The 23,856-nt window shown below is 42.5% G+C and overlaps 1 protein-coding gene across 2 annotated transcripts in view; it reads right to left on the minus strand.

Annotated features, from left to right (window-relative positions):
• SLC4A7 (solute carrier family 4 member 7) overlaps positions 1 to 23,856 on the minus strand; it is a 153,200-nt gene that overhangs the window by 80,223 nt on the left and 49,121 nt on the right. For both annotated transcript variants that reach the window (XM_032237216.1, XM_032237215.1), the window contains exons 2-3: positions 11,457 to 11,538; positions 3,843 to 3,986 (exon numbers count right to left, since the gene is read on the minus strand). In XM_032237216.1, the coding sequence (XP_032093107.1) occupies positions 3,843 to 3,986; positions 11,457 to 11,538 (226 nt within the window). The remainder of the gene's footprint in view (positions 1 to 3,842; positions 3,987 to 11,456; positions 11,539 to 23,856) is intronic.

Below are 23,856 nucleotides of genomic sequence, written 5' to 3' on the forward strand. Positions count from 1 at the left end.
TCGACCATGGTATCCTTCTGCGACGACTGCGGGAGGTGGGAGTGGGAGGCACCGTGTTGCGGTGGTTCTCCTCCTACCTCTCGGACAGGTCGCAGTCGGTGTTGGTGGGGGGGCAGAGATCATCCCCTAGGCCCCTAACATATGGGGTGCCTCAGGGCTCGGTCTTATCCCCCCTACTATTCAACATCTACATGAAACCGCTGGGAGAGATCATCCGTAGGCACGGGATCAGATACCATCAATATGCGGACGATACCCAGTTGTATCTGTCCGCCCCGTGCCAACTCAATGAAGCGGCAGACGTGATGAACCGAGGCCTTGAAGCCGTTATGGACTGGATGAGGGTTAACAAGCTTGTGCTCAACCCAGAAAAGACCGAGTGGCTGTTGTGTTTTCCTCCCAAAGATTCGACAAACATTCCATCACTCAGGCTGGGGGGTCAAATTTTACACCCCTCAGAGAGGGTTCGCAACTTGGGTGTCCTCCTGGATCCACAGCTATCGTTTGACCACCACCTGACGGCTGTGACCAGGGGGGCATTCGCCCAGGTTCGCCTGGTGCGCCAGTTGCGACCCTACCTGAATCGGGAGGCACTCACAACAGTCACTCGGGCCCTTGTGACCTCTAGGCTGGAATACTGCAATGTGCTCTACATGGGGCTGCCCTTGAGGAGCATCCGGCGACTTCAGCTAGTACAGAACGCGGCCGCGCGAGTGATTGTGGGTGCACCTCGGTTCACCCACATAACACCTATCCTCCGCGAGCTGCGTTGGCTACCTGTGGATCTCCGGATGCGCTTCAAGGTGCTATTAGTCACCCATAAAGCCCTACATGGTAGTGGATCCGGATACTTGAGAGACCGCCTTCTGCCAATTACCTCCCTGCGACCAATTAGATCTCACAGGTTGGGCCTCCTCCGTATTCCATCGGCCAGCCAGTGCCGGCTGGCAACCACAAGGAGGAGGGCCTTCTCAGTAGTTGCCCCGACCCTTTGGAACGAGCTCCCCGTGGAGATTCGTACCCTCGCCACCGTCCAGGCCTTCCGCACAGCCCTTAAGAACTGGCTAGCCCGTCAGGCCTGGGGACAAGGATAGCCGCCCCTCCCGAATGATGAATGTATGTTGCTTATTACTTTTATTATATGTGTCTTTGTCATTGTTTTGTTATTCCCCCTCCCTGATTTTATGTGAGCCGCCCTGAGTCCCCTCAGGGAAAAGGGCGGCCTACAAATATTAATAAAATCAAATCAAAATCAAATCAAACTGTGCATTGCAGTATTAGAGGCTTTACACGTAGGGCATCCTGGAATTGTCAGGATGAAGTCTTTGGCCAGGAGTTACATGTGGTGGCCTAACATGGACAGGGAGATCCAAGAATGGATAGCTACCTGCACACCGTGCCAGGAGTCCAGACCAGCTCCCCCAGAGGCGCCAGCTAAGGAGTGGGAGCGACCTCAAGCACCGTGGTCTAAGGTGCACATTGATTTTCCTGACCCAGTTCCTTGTAGTTGTGGATGCCTACTCAAAATGGCTAGAGGTAGTCCTGATGACCTCCACTATGACAGAAGTGGTCATCAAGATACTACAGAGACTTTTCCCCACACACAGATTGCCCAATGTCCTGGTCTCTGACAATGGGCCCCAATTCATGTCCATGCAATTTGAGACCTTCTTAGCAGCACAGGGAATAAGACATGCCCTGGTCGCGCCATTCCATCTGGCCTCCAATGGTTAGGCGGAGAGAATGATGAGATCTGCAAAAGAGGCCCTATCTAGGATAGGCCCAGGAGATTGACCATTATCTGCTAATTCAACACATCACGCCAAGTGCCACTATAGGGAGAAGCCCCTCAGAGCTTCTCATGGGTCACTGGCTAAGGTCCCACTTAGATCGGCTACACCCAAACTATTCTGCCCCATCGACCCCTGACTCCACAAGCAAATTTTGGAATTTTAGCATAGGGGATTCAGTTTACGCCCACAACTACGCCAGGGGAACTCTGTGGATTCCTGTCACAGTGATAGGCATCACCGGGCCTCTCTCTTATCTCATAGAGATCGAGGACGGTTGGAATTGGAGAAGGCATGTTGACCAACTCTGTGGCCGCCTCTCCAATTCCACTCTTAGGCAACCAGAAGTAACTCCTGCAGGAGTTAGCCAAAGCCCTACTCAAAAGGAGCATGGAGTCACTCCTTCCACAGCCAACTCAAACCCAAAGTCACTGGGATTCTTAGTTTCTTGTATTGCAGGCCCGCAGCGAGTTCGAAGGAACCGGCTCTAGAAGCTCCAGCTGCGTCCTGTGAAAGGTTCCAGGAGCTTCCACCAAGCGAAACTGCGAAGCAAAAATGTCCGTCCGATCTGTCCGAAGAACATCCTCCAACTGAACTGTGCAGTTCTGGCAGAGCTACCAAAAAGCCCATCTACCTGCATGACTACGTTACCAGTAGTCACGTTACCAGATAGATAGACAGATAGGCAGGCAGATAGACGGATGGATAGAGAGAAAGAGAGAGAGATAGGTAGGCAGGCAGATAGACAGATGGAGAGAGGGAGGGGGAAAGAGGGAGAGGGATACCATAACTAGGTAGACAAATAGGCAGGCAATAGCAATAGCAGTAGACTTATATACCGCTTCATAGGCCTTTCAGGCCTCTCTAAGCGGTTTACAGAGAGTCAGCATATTGCCCCCAACAATCTGGGTCCTCATTTTACCCACCTCGGAAGGATGGAAGGCTGAGTCAACCCTGAGCCGGTGAGATTTGAACCGCTGACCTGCTGATCTAGCAGTAGCCTGCAGTGCTGCATTTAACCACTGCGCCACCTTGGCTCTAGGCAGATAGACAGACAGACGGATGGATGGATAGAGAGAGAGAGGATATGTATAAAGGTGACCAGACGTCCCTAGCGAGGCCGCGGGCTGGCAGTAACCGCCGTGGCCTAGCTCCCTTCCCTCCCCCCGGTCAATGGTGTCCCTCTTTATCAATCTGAAAATCTGGTCACCTTATTCATAACATAACAAACAGGTAAGTTATAATTGCAAGTACATTTGCTGAACAAAATGAAAGATATTATGAGTAAATGATGGCAATGGAACAATTTATTAGTGGCACATAAGGGAAGTAAATACTCTGGAAGTTTTGTTCCACCACCCATGACCAGTATGATGATGTCAGAAATCTTAAGATTATGAATCACATTAGTGATTTCCAGACATACTACTAATTTTTGCTGTATTTTTCAAAGGCTGAAGTTGCTGAAGAAAATGTGTTAAACATGTAGTGTTTTGTAGAAGCATGAGAGGAAGCTTCATTAACAAGTCACCCTTAAAAATCACAATCATCACCTCTCTATGGAAGTGAGTACTGATTTAGGAGTACAATCTTTACCCGTATAAACATATGGTAGGGAAACAGTCTGCTCTTATCAATGCCTAACTTTCTGGAAACCACTGTCTGGAGAGCACAATGAAGTGAAGTCAAGAAAACTTTGGATGGGAAAAAGGTAGAAAGAAAAATGGGGGAACCCCAAGAAATAGAAATCAAAAGCCTGTCTTGTAAAGAGGACCAACTTTTCCTGATTAGACTTTTTTTGAGATAGAGCTAGTCCCAAGAGCAGAGCGGCTTTTTCCCTGAAAAAGCAATAATGAGATGAAGACTCTAACAATCTGTTCCAGGAAGTCATATCATGTTGTACATCATACATTTAGGAAACTGGAAAAGCTGTTCTTTAACTGAATTACATTTTTTACTTTTATTTATTAAATTTTGCTGCCCATCCTGTCACAACAGACAAACATGAACTCTAGATTGATTATAAATGTAAAGTGTTAACGAAGTTCTTACCATAAGAAGGAGATTCCCGCCCATCTTCTCTATCAGTCTCCTTTTCTTTTCTTCGTCTATGACGTTTATGACCATGATGTCTATGACGGCGTCGACCTTGTTTTCCAAAGGGCACATGAACACCAATATATACAGCTCTATGACCTTAACCAAAACATTATTCAATATATTAGAAATGTAAAAATAATTAAATTGTCCCAAAAAAGAGAAAAACACAGAGCATACTACAGGCTTATAAAACAAATTTGATTTGCAGGATATCCACTGTTGTAAAGGAGATCAAACAACAGCAACAAAAATGATTTACCAGATCTGCTAGTTTATGATTATTTAACTTTTTTACCTTAAGGTTTTTAAGGCAGAAATGAAAATGTTACCCAAAAGTGTCATATTGTAATTCATTGTTCGTATTATTAGAAATAAAACATGGTTTATTTTTTAATGAAAATCCAGTGTCTCTTCCCCTTCAAAGTTTATTTTTATATATAATATTTCTGAATTGTCCATGTCCCTCAAAAAGGGACTCTTGGAGGTATATAATAAAGCATCAAAATGTGAAACAGAATGTAAAAATTAAGATGTAAAAAATTTAAATTTAAAAATTATTTAAAAATATTAAGGAGGTAAGAACCTGTTAAAAATTAGTTGACAAAGACAAAGGATGGATTCTCAAGGCACCAGCCAACCCCACTGCATGCTCTTTTGGATTCCCCATTCAGAACTGCAGGGCCATGTTTTAACACCCTTTTCAGAAGGCCAGGAATGTGGGGCCTGTCTCACATTTGGGTGAAGAGTATTCCATTGGGCAAGAGCAATGGCAGAGAAGGCTCTCTCCTTAGACCCCCCATAATTCTTTAACTAAGTCTGCAACATATCTGCCTGCTTGACAGGTTGGGATGGGTTAATGTTATGGGATGAAGCAGGTTCTATAGGTAGCCTGGCCCCATGCCATGTAGGGCTTTATAGGTCATAACCAACACCTTGAATTGGACCCAGAAGCAAACTGGCACCCAATGTAATTTGTGGAGCAAAGGTATTATATGTGCCTTTCTTTGGATACCCAATATAGCTCATGCAATGGCACTTTGCAGCAGCTAGGAAGTTTTCAGATGCTTTCCAAGAGTAGTTCCATGTAGAGTGCATTGTAGTAGTCTCAAAAGGGAGATGGCTAAGGCACGAGTGAGTAAGTGGAAAGCTTCCCTCTCCAGGAAAGGGTATAACTGGCACACAGCATGAAGTTACGCCCTCCTAACCACAATTACACTTGCTCTTCGAGCAGGAGCTGTGACTCCAAGAGGACCACTAAGTTATGCATCAGATGTGTCTGGGGTAGTGTAAATCAATTCAAAACAAGATGATAAACTCCTGGATACGGAGAGGCTCATTCATAGTCACTCCATCTTATCAGGGTTCAGATGAAGTCTGTTGTTCCCACTTTAGCCCCCTAAAATCTCCAGACACTACGAAAGAACATCCACTGCATCACTCACTTCACCCAGGAGGAAGATATATAATTGGATATCATTAGCATAGTGGTGATACCTTTATCCTGTAGTGATTGGGTATCTTTTCTAATTGTTTCATGTAGATGTAGGAGTAGAGAAAGCATCGAGATCTGTGGCACTCTCCAAAGTAGGAGCTATGAACTGGACCTCTTGCTTACTATTAACTTCTATTGGAACCAAGCTCAGAGAAAAGTGATGAACTAGCACAAAACTATGCCAACTACTCTAATTCTCTAAATTAGCCCAAAAAACCACCAAAGCCAAGAAATCAAGGAGGGCAAGGAGAGATGAACCACTTCCATCTCACCCCTGCCAGAGATCATCCAGGAATAAATCAATGCAGTTTTGGTTCCATGTCCAGGCCTAAACCCTGACTGGAAAGTGTCCAAATAATCCATTTCCTTCAGAGTCCTCTAGAATTGCAATGCCACTACCTTCTCAATCATCTTTCCCAAAAAAGAAAGATGAGAGATAGGACAAAAATTCTCCAGAATGTTAGAGTCCAGAAATGGCTTCTTAAGTAGGGGGCATACCCCTCCAACTAGGATGAATTCATCATCACTTGGACCCACTCATATACCACCTTCCATGTGATCCATCATGTATTTGTTAATTTAAAAAGGCATGATGAATATCCTTTGAATTTAAAATTTAACCATTGGACATAGAAATGTAAGTCTCTGGTACTTTATCATTTGTTTTGTTTCAGATTTTACTTTTCTCCAATGAAGATTCTAAACTAGTCAACTAATATTTAGGAATCTTTTGTCAAATTTAATTGACAACTGGATTAAGAGCCTGGGGACTATGATTTATTGATGAGCCTAAGTGGGAAGCTTGACTGCCTAAGCATACTGTCACCACCAAAGGGATCAACAACACACTGGTTCTGACAGTTCCCATATTAATCAAGTTACCAATGTCTTCCTCTAACATTAGTACCAACTAGTAAAAGCCAGATAGACCACAGATACAGCATTCATTCCCAGACCCAAATCCTAAAGAAACTGCAACAGACATAGGCCACTAAAAGCACATATCTATCTCTTGATAAATATAATGGGAATCCAAGTAAATTTATTGTCTTCAACATTCATTATGAAACTTCTCTATCTCCATATATAGAGAGAACTATGGGCACTTTTCAGCTGCATTGGTTGCTATCATGCTTCCAGATTCAATTCAAGATCTTGTAATTATTTATAAACCTCTTCATAGGGTCAGATTGCTTGCAGGCCATCTCACCTCAGTTGTATCTACTTGTCCTGTTACAAGTAATCTTTGGGTTTCAATGGCAAAAGCGACTGAAATTGTCATCACTAAGGTGATTCAGTCATAAAGCTTAAAGTCACATGATTGTATCACCTAGTGACACCAAAAATAGTCGTTCTAGTTACTGTTATAACCCCATGATCGGTTTTATAATAAATTTCACCTTTTTAAATCATTGTTGGCCACTCAGAATCATGTATACATTTGAGATGGGTGGCCATGTCGAATGAATGAATGAATTAATTAATTAATTAATTAATGATGAATGGATGAATGAATGAATGAATGAATGATGCTATTTCCCTGAGATCTGATGACTTCCCTCCTCTGACCAAATTTATATGATTAGAACAGCAACAGGAATAGCACTTATACTTATATACCACTCCATAGTGCTTTACAGGACTCTGTCAACAGTTTATAATGTCAGCATATTGCTCCCAATAATCTGGGTCCTCATTTTACCATTTACCAACTTCATAAGGATGAATCAACCTCAAACCTCATCAGGATCAAATTCAGACTATGGGCAAAATTAGCCTGCAAAATTGTATTCTAACCACTGAGCCACCAGGGCTCCTCAATAAAATGTATGGTTATACAAATATTATAAGGCAATACAAAGTGGTTAATCTCTTTTTGGTTTACAGTAGTGCGAATTTTGGCAATTGCACAAATGGCATACTGTTATATGGCATACCAGAAAGTAAACTCTGAGGTTCCTATAACAAGTAAACAAGGATCTAAAGTTAAAAGGATATGAATTAATTGGGTCACAACCTTAAGAGATCACTTCCAGAAAAAGGTTTGAGGTGCCATGATGATACTCTTATCATTCTAATGTCAGAGACACAGGGAATGCCTATTCGTGACCCGTCAAAAGCGCGTTCCACAAAAGCGCGGTCGACGAAATCGCGTATGTGACATCATCACAACGCGACGAAAAAGATCGAAAAATTGAAATAAAAATTAAATTACAGCAAGCCGATTCACATAAAAGTAAGGGTTAGGTTAAGGGTTAGGGTTAGGGTTAGGGTTAGGTTAAGGGTTAGGGTTAGGGTTAGGGTTAGAGCGTTAGCGTTACGTTTAGCGTTAGGTTAAGGGTTAGCGTTAGGTTTTTCGTTACGTTAAGGGTTAGGTTTAGGGTTAGGTTTAGGGTTAGGTTAAGGGTTAGGTTTAGGGTTAGGGTTAGGGTTAGGTTTGGGGGGGTTAGGGGAAGGTTTTAGCTTTATTTTTACATTTTTCGATCTTTTTTGTCGCGCTGTGATGACGTCACATACGCGCTTTCGTCGACCGCGATTTTGTCGTCCGCGGTTTTGTGGTAGAACCATGCCTATTATGGGTGAGAAGCAAAGTTTTCAAAAGTACAAAAGCCATTCAGATATCTATGAAGAAATGTCACTGTACTATTACTACAATCTAATCAGGGGTGGGTTCTGGCAGACACTACTGCCGGTTCGCTGATGCGTGTACTTCATGCGCATACATAGTGCAATTAAAATTGTTCTGAGCATGAGCAGAACTGAAAAACGAGATGGTAGCACCAATGGTGCCACCCAGGGAACCATTCAGTGGCATGGCAGGCCTGGGTCACTGATGGTTCCAGCAACCCAGGCCGCCAAACCATTACTGGTTTGGCCAAACTGGTCTGAACCAGTAGGAAGCCATCACTGAACCTAATTAAGGAAATTAATAAAGTAAATAAATAAACAAAAAAGGAAGGTAAAATTTAACTTATTAGTGACAAAGTCAAGTTTCTATCTACCGCAGTAACTGCCACAATGTTTTTGAAGATTTCTTTATTTATTTAGACTTTTTCCAGATACATTATTCGTTTTCTCCTTTATCAAGGTAAGGGCATTTATCCTCTTCCTATCATCTAACACTACACTAACTGACAGCTTATTTTTATATTAGCTTAAGAAACAACCTAGTGTCAAGTTAAATTTCCGATAACTTAATTAAACTAATGTTGCTGGGAAGAAACAAGAACTGACATTGTTTTGAAAGCTGTACTAAATTTTAAAAGCCTTCAGAGAAAGATGTTTTCAGTACAATCAGAATAAAACTGTTTCTTCAAAACTAAGTTTCTTTTCCCCACAACGGATGAATGGCTGCCAAAAACAATGGAGTTCGCAAAGATGGCTAAATTGACTGTTTTGATTAAAGGAAAAAACCCCTTTATTTCTACTTTGAAACTACTTCTGAACTTTATGCTTGAGGTGGAAAAAAATGAAACTTTGATTTTGGATTTTACTGATTATATTGATTTGTTGTTATAGAAATGGCTAGTTTATATTATTATGAAAAAGTAAAAGGTTGAGGGTAGATGTTAATGCCTTATTTTACTGCACCAAAAGAGTCAGAAGTCAATGCCTTTTTTTCTTTTTCTCCTTACATTCCCCTACTTCCCTTTTTCCTTTGTCTTCCCTAATTTCTCTAATATTTACTTTTTTATTCTCTTTGTATGTCATATTATAAATTAATTAAAAATATATTATAAAAAAACTAAGTTTCTTTGTGGAATGTAGCTTATTTGTGATGAAAAGCTAAACAGCCATGTTTTAATGTATTAAGGACATCAACTCTTTGTTTGGTTTTACAAATTGCACTATTGTACAAGTTGTTTTGCCAAATACGTCTTATAATTAAGTTTCTTATCAATTGATTTGATACTAAAAAGAAACTATTAAAGGAGTAGAAATGGATAGGAATTTCTTTGGTAAGAAATTCATTATTACCACTGTTATACTGCTAAATCTAGTTTGAACAATGTCTAATATTCTTTTCTAGCACAATGAATCATATAGCTTATTTTAGCAGGAACATTAAAATCTGAATGCATTCCAATTTGATTACAAATGTATCCAGCTGTCCTGTGGCTTCTTCCTGATTGTTTGGGTTCTAGAATCACTCTTTCTGTTGATGAATCAATCATTATCTCAAGAAGGGAGCTGGAATTCTTTCCTTTTCATTAGTCAGCCTAATACACACTAAAATTCTCAGAACACTTTACCAATTAGCCATGCTGTCTGGGCTTTAGAAAACTATCATCCAAACCATCTGGAAGATAGCAAGGTAACTATCCCTAGTATAAAGCATATAAGTTAATTATTACCTAAATTTCAGAAAGCTCACCTGCACAACAGCTGTAACATACAGATCCCATACAAAGCCTGTTACAGTATTAGCTTAAATCACTATTTATAACAGCTTTAACATAATGTAAGATACTAAATATAGAACAGATAGCTCCAGAGGTAGTTTGGCTTGATCAGATATGTCTTTATCCAAGGTCATTTGAGAAAATGTATAAAGTGTATTTGGTTACTAAGGTCATAAACACTGAGATTTTTTTGAAAAAAATTAATATTAACCACACTTATATAAATTGCACATTATACACACAAGACCATTTCAAGTCAACTATAAGTATTTTATAAATACTTATAGAACCTAAAATAGCATAGTTGCTAATTTCCAATACAACAAATGCAAATGTATAAAATTGATATTTTTAAAAGACATTCTTATGCTAACAATGAATTCTCTCATGCAAATGATTTTTGTTTCAGTTTTATTGTTGCTATATGTATTTGAGTTTATGTATATTTTTTGACAAAAGTATGTGAAAAGGTACAAGAGTTACTTCAAAATAATTGTTTTAAATTATCAGTACTATTAAATCCAAACAATTATATTTGAATAAAAAAAATGAAGTAAAATGTAAGCTAACTGCCTCTTTCTCATTATATGTGCTCTGAAATTGTACTCTATATGCTGGCACAAGTCATTTTATCAAGGTTCTTCCAGGAGCCCCATTTTAATATAAGTAAATGCTCATTCACTTCAAAAAATTTCAGCTGAAGCCTTGAATCCTTAGTGCAAATTATTTTAAATACCACAATCCTAGTTTTAAATGTTTGACTAAAATTTGTAGTGAGCTTCCTTCTATCACATTTTACACAATAAAAGATTTCAATTACACTGACTCATTCAACTATGATATAATCTTTTCTAAATAGTTATCTAATCAAGTTGCTTCATTTTCTCCACAGACAACAAGCTAAAAAAAGAAAGGTGAAAAAGACAGTGAAAAGCATGGAGATAGTATGTCTATAAATTAGTACTTTAATTTTAATTGGTTGTATGAAGAAAGTGCAGAGCATTCATATGGCTCTTTGGGGTATCTTCCTTAAACATTTTACTACAACTCCATTAATAAAATATATTGAAATCTAGGCTTATTGTGTGGAGCTCAATAGTGTCAGTATTGCATTGCACTGAAACATACTATGTAATATAGCAATGGCCACTGGGAGCACCAGTATTTTTGTGTAAACTGAAATAGCCTACCAATGGGAGAGAAGAAACAGACAAGCAATTTTTCATAATCCTTTTAATTCCTCTGGATAAGAAAGTTGAAAAGCTCACTCAGGTTTCTTGTTCAAGTGTGTTTGCCCTCTGTGTAACATTCTCATTTGGAAACTGATTACCAGCCAAGAACTTTCAACTCTGTCCTTCATTTCCAGACATATCACTCTGAAATGGAGAACTACTTAAGAGAACTCTTCAGCTGTGATGTTACTGTTGCTGCCAGCTACATAAAAGTTCACTCCTACTTTCTCAAGTAATTATATATTATTAGGAGGGTATGACAAAACCAAAATTTTGGTTTAAATATAAATATCTTATTAATATTATGTAATAAGATCACTACACAGCCAGAAATTCCAAATAGTACTATAAATTATAAAATACATTTTTTTTTACAAATAAGGTACTGGGATTCCTCATTTATTTGTATTTAGGTTTGAAAAAGTAATTTAATATTTACTTTCTAATTCTTCTTTCTCAAAGTTTGTGTTGATAGTAGAACTGATTTTGCCTGTATCCACAACAGCTTCCTCATCATGACCCTAGGACAAAATAAAAAAAAATATTTTTTTCATTTTATTTTTCTTTCTTTTCATTCTATATAAACCATTTGGCATCCTTGATGCCATTTTTATTTCTGATGCATTTCTCAGATAAACACTAAGCTACTACGATAGTACACATATTTTTAATAAAACAGTTAATTAGGTATTTTTCCTCCTAAACCTAGGCAAACATAGTATTTCATGGTTTATATCAAGGTAATGTTAAAAAGTAGCAAATAATTATATCTACAGTACTATGGATTCTTGAAATGTTACATATCAAATGTTTGATAATTTATGTTTACAATTCTTAAATACTCATACTTTATCAAAGCTAAAGATTTTTAATGTCAGGACTCTACATCCATTTCTTTTCTCTCACACTAACAGCCTCACACAAAAAAATGTGCTGATCATTCATAATATATAAAATATAGATTTCTACAAAACTGACTTTAACATTTCATGTATTCCCTAGTTATAAGAACCTCTACTATTAGAAGATGGTGTTAAATCACCATTCTGGTCATTAGCAAGTTAGAGGGCTGGAAGGATTGATAGAATGCCCACAGAAGTATGGCAAGCAACAGAAGTATCAATAAAGGTCCTAACTAAGCTGCAGCAGCAAATATGCAAAACACTGGCTAACAGATTAGAAGAGGTCAGTGTACAGTCCAATACCAAAAATGAGACTTAATAGTGGGTGCAAACTATCATACAGTACTCTTAATTTCATAGATTAGTAAATTTAGGCTTACTTCTGCAAGGTAAGCAGATTGGAGTCCTACATGGAAAAAGATATTTAAGCTGGTTTTGCAAAATTGTTTCAATTCACTGATATTATAGAACAATTTGCATAACTTAATCACTTTATATCAGGCCACAATACTTCAATAAAATTAAGATCCCATTCAGATATACCAAAGCATAAAATCTTGATATAGACGCACTATTGTGGTTTTATGTTAAAGATAATTGTGCTGCATGATTCATGTTTAGTTAATCTTTAGTTCATAAAGCGATTACCTGACACTGTCCCTAGAATTTTTGTTACAATCCAGGGTACATTTTTTTCAATCATTACGATACCTCTCTCCAAACCATAAAACCTCTACCATCTTTCACAGTTGGGATGAACTTCTATTGAAATGCTGTGGTTTGCTTTCTCCAAGCATAACATTTTTCATACGTGCCCCAAAGTTCCATTTCCATCACATCTGTCCATAGTGCATTATCTGAAAGCAATTAAATCACTCAGGTAATACTTAGCAAACTTGAGATAAGTGGCAATATGGTTTCCCTCTTGTTATCTTCTCATACACATCATTCTTGTACTGTGTTTTCCTTTTAGCGGTCTGATGAACAACAGATAATGCAAGAATGCAGATTCTTTGCCAACCCTACTCTGCTGAAGGGTTCTTTGTAATGTCCCGGGTAACATAAACCTTGCTTTTGTGGTGATTAATGAGGGAGGAAGAATAGCTTATCCTAGGAACTCAGCAACTGAACTCAATTGCATTTTCTCAATTTGCACATTATCTGTCTGTTTATAGATTGATTAAGGCAAGTTTTCAGAGATTTGCATACATTCCTTTGTTCCACATATAATTGACTTCTGTACATTTGTGTCATGAATATCAGAATTTGATATAATAGCAAATACATTCTTTTTATATAGGAGCTCCCTTAAACTCATATGTTCTCTATGATGGGGAGCGAGAGATGCTACCATTGGACTGTTATCAATCCTGATTGGTCCATAGACTGAGAGAAAAGTGTTGCAGCAATGCCTCTACTCCTCTTGCCCAGTTTCCTCTCAGTCTACGGTCTGACAGATTCTTAGTTGGGTAGCAATGCAAATATTCAATTAATTGACAAAATAAATTCAATCAATTTGGTTGATTTTTCCCAATTTACTTTAAAAATCACAAATTGATTGTTGCTGCGACAGAGCGGGTATCGGGCAACACTGCCGCTTTGCAGAGGCGCCGGATCATGTTTGGTTTAATCTGGCAGCCAGAAGCTCCACATGGAAATTATTGAGGTAAGAGAGCTGCTGGGTTGTTATTTTAGTAAGTTGAGATGGCTTGTATGGCTGTAGCCCCAAATATCGGGAAAAGCCGCAGTTTAAACTGAAGCCTTTTTCTGATGAGCTTTCTCCTTCCCTTGCAGTGAGCCGGCAGATCACCACACCACCTCATTGCAACTACCTAGTTGCTGGTGCTTGTATTGCCTTGGCCTGGTTAGTTTGGGGGCTTCCTGCAAGATTAGCCCCAGGAACCGCCTTAGCCCCATGAACGCACGGTCTCCCGCCATTTTGAATGAAGCGGGCGGCTATTAATTGAACTAGGTGGTCATTTTGGTTACTATAAAGAGCGGTGGCCATTTTGAGTAAGCCACGAAGCATTTGACATTTGAGGCTTGCTCCTTGTCACCTGAAGGGACAATTAGGAGACAAAATTTGTAGCTGACTATAGGGGCTCAACTAGGTGGGAAGGAGAGCTCCTATTGAGTGGCTTAGCTCCACAGGAGTGAATAGTGGAGTGTGATTGACAAGAACAGAGTACAAAATGACGCCCAGGCCTGAAGTTCCCTCTTCAGCACAGGGCCCAGATGACAATGCCAGACCTAACACCAGGGCCAAGGCCACAAATGCCTCAGCCATCAACCGCAATGAGCAGTGCAGACAGCATGCCCTGGAGAAGCGTGTGGCCTGGGCTGAGCGCCTGCTACGGGAGCAACAACAACATGACTCTGGTCCCCCTCCAGGGCCTCCAGTCCTGGTTCTTCCCTCATCCCATCTCCAGTTATGGGTAGGGGATTCAGAATGGACATTTCCCCTTCCCCCTTTGTCTCACTCAGGGCTATAAGGGGTGTTATTGAGGGCTCCACACAGGATTTCCTGATTTCTCACCCTACCTTAGCATCACAATTGGATCTCCCTGTAGTCGAGGAACCAGATTAGGATTACGAGGCCCTGCAACGTCTTCCTCCCAATATACAAACGTTGATTTCCTCTGCTATCTCATATGGTATAGCTTCAGGCTTGAAGCAACAAGAAAAGCAGGGCCAGGCCCCTAAAAAATCCCAAAGTCAACCAGTCTTACTTCCGAATGTAGACAGTTGTACTGAGGGTGATGATAGGCCTGGTTCTCCTTCCTTAGCCAGCGAGGGCTCAGTGACAGGTGAAGAACCTCTCTGTGGGTTGGTGTTGTCCAATGATAAGGATTCAGGGAAGCCGGATACTCTGGCTTTTGCTGGTCTCTTTCAACCTTCTCTTTTTAAGCAGCTCTTAGGCAAGGCCAAATCTACAACTAAACATGGCGGCAGTTCTTCTGTTCCTGACACAGACCCTCACAAGGATTTGAAGCAAACAATGCTTGCTAAAACTGCCATAGACAAGGAGGAGGTTCCAGCCCCACCACTCTTTTTAGAGGTGGTTAAAAATCAGTGGGCACACCAGGGTCATTTCCACATCCAGGGGCAACTCATAGACGTCTTTACAATGTTGACCAGATTTTCTCCCAGGCCCTCCAGGTGCCTTCTGTTGACATGCCAATCACGGCCCTATCATCTTTGGCCACAGTAGTGTCAGGAGATGTAGTGGACAAGCTGAAGCCTGAAGACAAAAAGGTGGGACTCATCTTACATTAAGGGGTTCCAGGCTTCAGCTTGGACCATAAAATCAGCAGCCGCTGCCTCCTTCTTTAATAGAACAACATTATTGTGGTTACAACAATTGCAAGAGCGCACTTCCCCAGAGGATGTCGCATGATAAAAGACATCAGCAAAATCATTGCAGCAACACAATATTCAGTGGATGCCACCCTTGACTCCGTAAAGTTTGCCTTCCGAGCCTGGTCTGCCCCTGTAGCATCCAGACATCTTCTCTGGCTTAAGAACTGGCAGGTAGATAATAAATCTAAATTCCATCTAGCATCTGCACCATATGCAGGCGGGTCCCTTTTTGGTGAGTTTTTGGATCCCATTTTAATGCAGAACAAGGAGAAAAAGAAGGTGTTTCCATCTACTACCAAACACCAGGAGAACCGTCCTGTTCCTTACTGCAGACGACCCTTCTTCTGTCACAATGAACCTGAATTCCAGCAGAACAGGTACTATGGTTCATGAGGGGATAGATTCCAGAACTGGAATTATTTCCCTGAGAGGAATAGGAACCAGGGGCAGTCTAGACAGCTCTTTTGGGGGAAGGCAGTCACCCCTTCCACTGACGGAAGTGAGTCTAATCCCACTCTTCCCATATGCGGCCACCTGTTTCACTTTGTGTCACAATAGTAACACATAACGATGGATGCTTGGGTCCTCGCAATTGTACAACAAGGGCTCAGACTGGAGTTCCTCTCTTTCTCTCCGAACCTCTTTTGGTCCTTCCCCTCTTCTCAGAACCCTGTAAAACGTAATCTTATAAGACTCGCAATCCAACACTTACTAGAAATTCGAGCAATAGAACCAGTTCCATTGGAAGGAGGGGTTTTTTATTCCAACCTTTTTATAGTCCCTAAGAGTTCGAGGGGGTGGAGAGCGATCCTAGATCTGAAACATCTGAACAGATATATTGTGTACAGATGCTTTAAAATGGCCTCATTGAGGTCAATTTTACAAGGAATAAGGCAAGGTGATTTCATGGCCTCTATAGACCTCACTGAAGCATATCTACATATTCTGATATTGCCTTCTCACTGTAGGTACTTCAGGTTCGCTCAGGATGGGTCTCATTATCAGTACCAAGCCTTGCCATTTGGGCTGGCCTCAGCTCCAAGGTCATTCACCAAGGTCCTGGCAGCATTGGCAGCTTACCTTCATTCCATCCCAGTGAGACTCCAATGCTACCTTGATGATGTCCTAGTAGAGGCCTGTTCCTTTGATCAAGCAGTGGAGGATCTCCACCTCACCATTAACACCCTTCAGCAGGTGGGGTTCTCTGTCAATTTTGCCAAGAGTCACCTCACTCCCACCATGAGAATACTGCATCTAGGAGCAATGATAGACTCTGGGGCAGGGTTGGTTTTTCTGTTACAGGACCATCGGTCCAATCTCCAAAAGTTAGTATGTAAAATATGTTCCAGGCGGGCGGTCTCAATAGTAGACCTTTCTAGTCTCTTAGGTACAATATCACCAATAGGGATTGTTCCCTGGGCGTGTTTTCATGCCAGAATATTACAGTGAGCCCTAATCCCATATCAGAGGGCAATGGTGAGCAATTCACTTTTGGCCATTCCAGTGTCTCCGCAGGTCCACCTGTCGCTCTCTGAACCACTCAACCTAGGATCACAATTCAGAGAACTGACTAGAGTAACCGTGACTACAGATGCAAGTCTTTACAGCTGGGGTGTGCTAATGGGCTTGAAGATGGCACAGGGATGCTGGTCTGCCACAGATCTATGTCACAACATAAACTACCTAGAGCTCAAGGTGGCCCGTCTAGCCTTACATCACTTCCAGCTGGACTTGCAACACAAGCACGTGTTACTTCTCACTGACAACATCGCCACAAAAGCACATGTGAACAGGCAAGGTGGGACTCACTCCAAAGCTCTGTGGACAGAGACACACAGACTCATTTTGTGGGCAGAGACACATGTGGCTTCGATCATAGTGGACCACATCTCCAGGACTGCCAATCATCAGGCAGATTGGCACAGTCTGGCCACAGTGGACCACAGGGAATGGCAACTCCATCCGGATCTTTTTCACAGCATCTGCTGCCGATTCGGGATGCCGGTGATAGACCTTTTTGCAATCCCGGAGAATGCACAATTTCCAAGCTTTGTGAGCAGATGCCAGATGCAAGGAGCTGAGGACAAGGATGGTCTGAGATGCAGGTGGCCATAAGGTCTCCTATACACTTTCCCCCCAGCTCCCCTTCTTCCAGGGACCATCAGGAAGATAGTGTTAGAGGGGGCAGAGATAATTCTACTAGCGCCAGACTGGCCCAGGAGACTGTGGTATGTGGATTTGATACAACTATCTACATCCCCACCTTGGAGAATCCCCAGGGAGGATATTTGTCTGTGCCAGGGGTTCTTGATACACCTGGAGCCCCAGTGGCTCAAACTAACTGCCTGGCACTTGAATGGGACATTCTAAACAGAGCAAACATTTCTGCCAGGGTCATCTCCACATTGGAGGCATCCAGGTGACCATTGACCACAAGGATATACAATGTCAAGTGGTCGGCGTTCATAAGATGGTGCGAGTCAAGGTCCATTTCTCCATCTGAAGCCTCGATACCACTGGAATTTTTGCAGGATGGATTAGACAAGAATCTTGCCCACAATACCTTGCACTGCCAGATAGCAGCGCTCTCTACTGTACTTCCCAGGGAGGATCAGGTTCCCTTATCTCACTTGCCCCTCATCAAGCAGTTTTTAAAGTATGCAACAAATCTGCTCCTCCAGTCATACACCGATTCCCTATGTGGGATCTACTGCTGGTCCTTCAGGCACTGACAGGACTATCATTTGAACCCATTCACGCAGTCTCTCTTGAACTATTGACTCTGAAAGCCACATTCTTAATAGTTATTACATCGGTGAAACGTATTTCAGAGCTCTTTCATTTTGAGAAAACTTGTGCATTTCCCATCAGGACAGGGTAACATTAAGACTAGGCACGACCTTCCTAAAATTAATACTCCCTTTCATAGAGCGCAGGAGGTAGTATTACCCAATTTCTGTCCGGCTCCTTCCCACACAAGGGAGCGTCTCTAGCATAGGCTGGATGTCTGCAGGGCTCTGCGGATTTATCTCAGATGAATGGCCTCCTTTTGCAGGTCAGAGGCATTGCTGGTGTCTTGCCAACCGGCCATGCAAGTGGCTAGGGTAACCCCGAACACAATAGGTAGATGGTTGAGGAAAGCCTATGAAGCCAATGACAGGGTTCAACCTCAGGGTATTACTGTGCATTCTACCCACTGTGCAGCCACTACAGTGGCATGGGCGACTACAACGCCATTTGAAGATATCTGTATGGCAGCATCTTGGGCATCCCCTACTTCTTTTATTTGACACTACAGACTAGACGCTTATAAATCAGCTGAAGCATCTGTCAGGCCTGCAGTCATATTCTTTTTAGGATCTTTGGCCTGCCACACTCTCTCTTATTTTACTATGCTGTTTCATTAGTGGGGAATTGGAAGGGGGAATAGGAAGGAGTAGAATGTTGCCAAAATAAAACATTCCTTTCTAGAAGCCCAAGATCATTCTTTGTATCTGCACCTCTGACCTGACCCAGTCAGCATAAAATATCAGTGAAGAATTAAGAATCAAGAATTGCTTCTCTGAAATTCTTCCGAAGTGCAAAGGAATTTGTGGAGGAGGAATTTTCAAGATTTATAGCATCTGGGAAGATGCAGTCACAGCCGGAGGGGAATGGAACGGAGCGGGCTGGAAAGGCTAATTCTACACACGGCTGGAGAAGAAAAGATGATTGGAGCCTCCCAGACCAACTTGTGCAGCCAAACATGAGTTAAAGTTCCCCCTCCTTCCCCAACAAAATCACAGCAATATACTTGAGTGGAGATAATTGCTCCTTCCATACAGTGATAAATGAGCTGAGATAACAGAAAGGGATTTGGCCAGCATCTCTCACTAGTCAGCCACCAATATTTGGGTTGCAGCCTGTGAATCAAGCACCACCAAATTGGGCTTTCTTCCCAAGTTATGGATGGGAGAGATGTCAGTGGACTCCAGCCCCACCTCAGCAAATGATGCTATTTCAGATAACTGTCCCTGGCCAGAGCCAGGGACTGGGGATGCCACCAGGTCCAGCTCCCCCCAGCCATGCCTCAACAGGCTTTTGTCCAATGTCCACTGGCTCCCATGCCCCCACGGTTCTAGGCAACATTTGATGTGACCCCAGAGAAGCTGGCTTACTTCCTGAATTGAGTCTGGGCATACATTGATCAAGTTGGGGCACAATACCCTTCTGATAGAGTGTTGATTCAAGAAATAGCCGAAGGGATGAACGAAGGGGAGGTTGCGCATTGGATAGTGGAGCTCCAAGAGGAAGCAGCTCCTGAGCTAGATGATGCAACTAGGTCCATCCAACTAATGTGTGCCCGATTTAGCAATGTGGCCCAACACGTGGACGCAGAAGAATTGCAACAGTCTGGTCATCCTGTGAAGGGGTTAGTTTGGGAGTTCCAGAGAATAGCTGGAAGACTACGATACTGGTCAGAAAGGCTCTTGGTCTACATATTCAAAAATGCCTTAGATCCCAAACTGAGGGAAGCTTGCGGAATAAGGTGGGTCCCAGAACATATCCAAGATTGGTATATCACTGCAATCATACTTGACCACGAGATTAACCCTCATCGGAAGCCTGCTGCCAGAATCCCTGCTAGGAAACCTTTGGCCTGCTGAACACAGATGCAGAGAAGCTTCCACCCCACCCCCATCCCTTGGGGGGGGCAATAAAATGTTGCCATTGATGTCAATTCGGCCACACAGCATCAGAGTGCTTGGCTCCATCCTCAATATCACAAACGTGCACACCAATTGCCAGCACAGTAAAGAGAAGGCCCCAGAAGCCACCACAAAAGAGTCATCTGGGCCAACAATCTCAGGAGGTGGCTCCCCAACCTAAGGTGATGAAAAGTCCAACCATTGGGGAGACATCGGAGGAGAGTAATGCTGAAGACAACCCAATGGTGAGTGCACCTATCTGCCCCTTTACTATAAAATGCAACCTCCAAGTGTCAGAAACAGGAATGGAGGGGGAAGTTGGGGCAATTGTGGACACTGGCTGCATCCGATGCTTAATCAGCATGTTGACTGTGGAGCAGCTAGGCATATGTGTAAGACCTCTAAGGCATCCCATTTGGTTTGAGCAAGTGGATGGAACACTAATTGAAGGGGCCCCAGCCACGAAAATTACCGAGTTGGTAAAGTTGATGATAGGCCGCCACCATGAATTCCTCAGATTCATTGTAGCTCCAAGAATGCAGGAATCAATTATCTTGGGGCTTGTATGGCTGGACAAGTGGGTGCCTACAATAAAGTGGGATGACAGCGTTAGGAAATTGATTATCAGTTTTGGGCTGTTACTACCGGTGGAGCCAAAAGGCCACCCAGGAACAATTGACCTCAACAGCCCAGACTGTCCGGAACCTGCAGTACCTGCAGCAGACATCAAACCCCCAGGGATCCAACAAGTACCAAAAGACTACTGGGACTCGGCGGAGGTATTCAGTGAGGAAGATTGTTACTATCTTCCCCCTAATCGCCCCACAAATTGTGCAATAAGCTTCAAACCTGGGGCTACATTACCAAAGCCAAAAATGTAATTCCATGACTCCAAAAGAGATGATTGAATTGAGGAACTACATCAACATCAATTTGAAACGGGGCTTTATTAAACCAGCGAAGTCAAAAGTAGTGGCCCCAGTACTCTTCAGATAAAAGAAAGATGGCGGGGTTCATCTCTATGTTGATCTGCGAGCCTTGAATGCGGTATGTGAAAAGAACATCTATCCTCTTCCCCTCATGAAAGATATGTTGAACCACTTGGCTAAAGGAAAAATCTTCATCAAGCTGGACTTGAGAGAGGGGTACCACATATGGAGAGGGAGATGAGTGGAAGACTGCTTTTAACACCCCCCTTGGCAGTTTTCAATACAAAGTGATGCCATTTGGGCTACAAGGAGGACCCACAGTCTTCATGCAGTACATAAATAAGGTGCTACATCAGCACCTGTACTATGGAGTGCTCGTTTATCTAGATGACATCTTGATCTTCTCTGAAACTCTAGAAGAACACGTAAAGCTGGTACAGCAAATCCTGAAAAAACTTCTGGCCACCACTTTGCTATACGCAAAGTTCTTGAAGTGTGAATTCTACAAGACCTCATTAGATTACTTGGATTGTCGCATTTCCAACAAGGGGATAGAAATTGATCCAGAAAAAGTGAAAGTTGTGTTAGACTGGAAACCTCCAAGCACTCACAGACAACTACAAAGCTTCCTTGGATTTGCAAATTTCTAAAGGCAATTCATTCCAACTTTTGTGGAAATTGCCCTCCCATTGACTGAGCTATTAAAAATGGGGCCTTCCCCAATGAAGTCAAAAGCAAACCAATCCCTGAAGTGGACAATGGACTGTCAAAAAGCCTTTGGGAAATTAAAAAGGCTCTTTGCCCAAGAGCCCAAACTGCAAAACGCCGACCAAGCAGGACCATTCATAATCCAGATGGATGCCAGTGATGTAGCAATAGCTGCAGTGCTACTGCAAAATAATAAAGAGGGCCACCTCTTGCCGTGCACTTACATCTCCAAGAAACTCACCACAATTGAAAGGAAATGGGCAATTTGAGAGAAAGAAGTGTTTGCAATCAGATGGAGCATGCTCATGTGGAGACATCTCCTGGAAGGGGGGGATATGCCATTCGAGATCTGGACTAATCATAAAAACCTCAAACCTCTCCAAACCCATCGAAAGTTATCCTCCAAACAAGTTCACTGGGCACAATACTTCCAAAGGTTCAAATTCAAAACTAAACACATCCCTGCAGGGAATAACTTGTTGGTGGATGCTTTATTGAGAAAACCGCAGTACAACAGTAAGAAGGAAGACATTATTCACCTCATCATTTCTTCCTCTCACCAAAAGATGGCTCAGGTCCAGGAGTGGGTTCCTGCCAGTTCTAACCTCTTCTATAGAAGAGGTTCCACAAATCTACTGTGCTGTTTAGAACCAGTTCCAGCTCCCGCCCCCCACCCATCCGCACCACGCTTGCCTTGCCTGCTGCTCACTTATTGGCTGGCTCACCAATCGGCCCGCCCACCTCTAAGAGTCCTATCTAAACCTTAAAGTCTTAAAGCTGTCAAGTTTGTAAATCCCTGGGGGTTTTATCTAAAGGTTTAGGGGTGCAAGGGTCTTGTAACTTGACAGCTTTAAGACTTGCATGCTTCAAATGCCAGAGCTCCTGAGTCAACATGACTGGAGGAGGAATTCTGGGAGTTGAAGTCCACAAATCTTAAAGCTGTCAAGTTTGAACACCTCTGGGGTTTTTTTCTTAAAGGGTTAGGGGTGCAAGGATCTTGTAACTTGACAGCTTTAAAAACTGTGTGCTTCAAATGCCAGAGTTTCTGAGCCAACATTTTGGTTGCTAAGCAAGAGCATTGTTAAGTGAGTTTCAGCACATTTTACAAGTTGGCCACGCCAGTCATATGATTGCCAAGCCACTCCCACTTGGTCACATGGCTGGCAAGCCACTCCCACCCAGTCACATGGCTGGCAAGCCACTCCCACAAAACAGGCCACACCTACGGAAGAGGTTCTAAAAAAAATTGAAACCCACCACTGCCTAGGTCACTACCCAAAGCCAGGATAAACTGATGACAGAGCTCAAAGCAGCACTCCTGGTGGACCCGTGGTTCAACAAAAACAAGGACATCCTAACGATTAGCCTGAAAGGAGTCCAAACTGTATGTCCCTGCAGGGTTGAGGCTGGAAGTCCTACATGCGAAACTAGGAGGCCACTTTGAATTCCTAAAAATGCTCCACCTCACCAGGCATCAATTTTGGTGGCCAAAGATGAAATTGGAGGTGGAAGATTATGTAAAAAGCTGTGCTACTTGCGCAATGATGAAAATATGGCCGGGGAATCCCCCTGGACTACTACAACGAGTGGCCAGCCCTAGCCAACCATGGGAAGAAATCGCAATGGACTTCATTATCAAGCTCTCAGACAGCAGCAGGAATGGAGTAATCTGGACAATTATTAATTTGTTTTCCAAGCAGGTGCATTTCATCACTTGTTCAGGGTTGCCGTCCACAAAGATATTAGCAAAAATGTTTGTGAAACACATTTATCCCCTGCACTGGGTGCCCAAAAGGATCATTTCAGACTGAGGAGTTCAATTCACCACCAAGTTTGGGAGAGAGTTCCTGAGACCCATTGGGTCTACACAGGACTCAGATCAGCGTTTTATCCCAGCATGAATGATGCAGCGGAGAGGCCCAATATGATGGTGGGACAATACATCTGGTGTTATGTGGACTATCAGCAAGACAACTGGTCGGACTTGCTACCCTTCGCCAATGTGGTGTACAACAATGCGGTCCACAACAACACTGGATTAACTTTTTTCCAGGTTACCAGTGGCATGGAATTTGTTCCCATGCCTGAACTGCCTAGAGAACCTCCCTCCTCCAAGTCTCTGAATGAATGGATGGACACACTAAAGAAAGGATGGGAAAATATGAAGAAAGCTCTAGCAGAAGCCTATAAGAAGCAAGCTGATAAACCGCTTGCTCCACCCCCCTTTCATGTGGGGAACAAAGTTTTTGTAT

This window comes from Thamnophis elegans, chromosome Z (genome assembly GCF_009769535.1).
Source record: "Thamnophis elegans isolate rThaEle1 chromosome Z, rThaEle1.pri, whole genome shotgun sequence".
Lineage (NCBI taxonomy): Eukaryota > Metazoa > Chordata > Lepidosauria > Squamata > Colubridae > Thamnophis > Thamnophis elegans.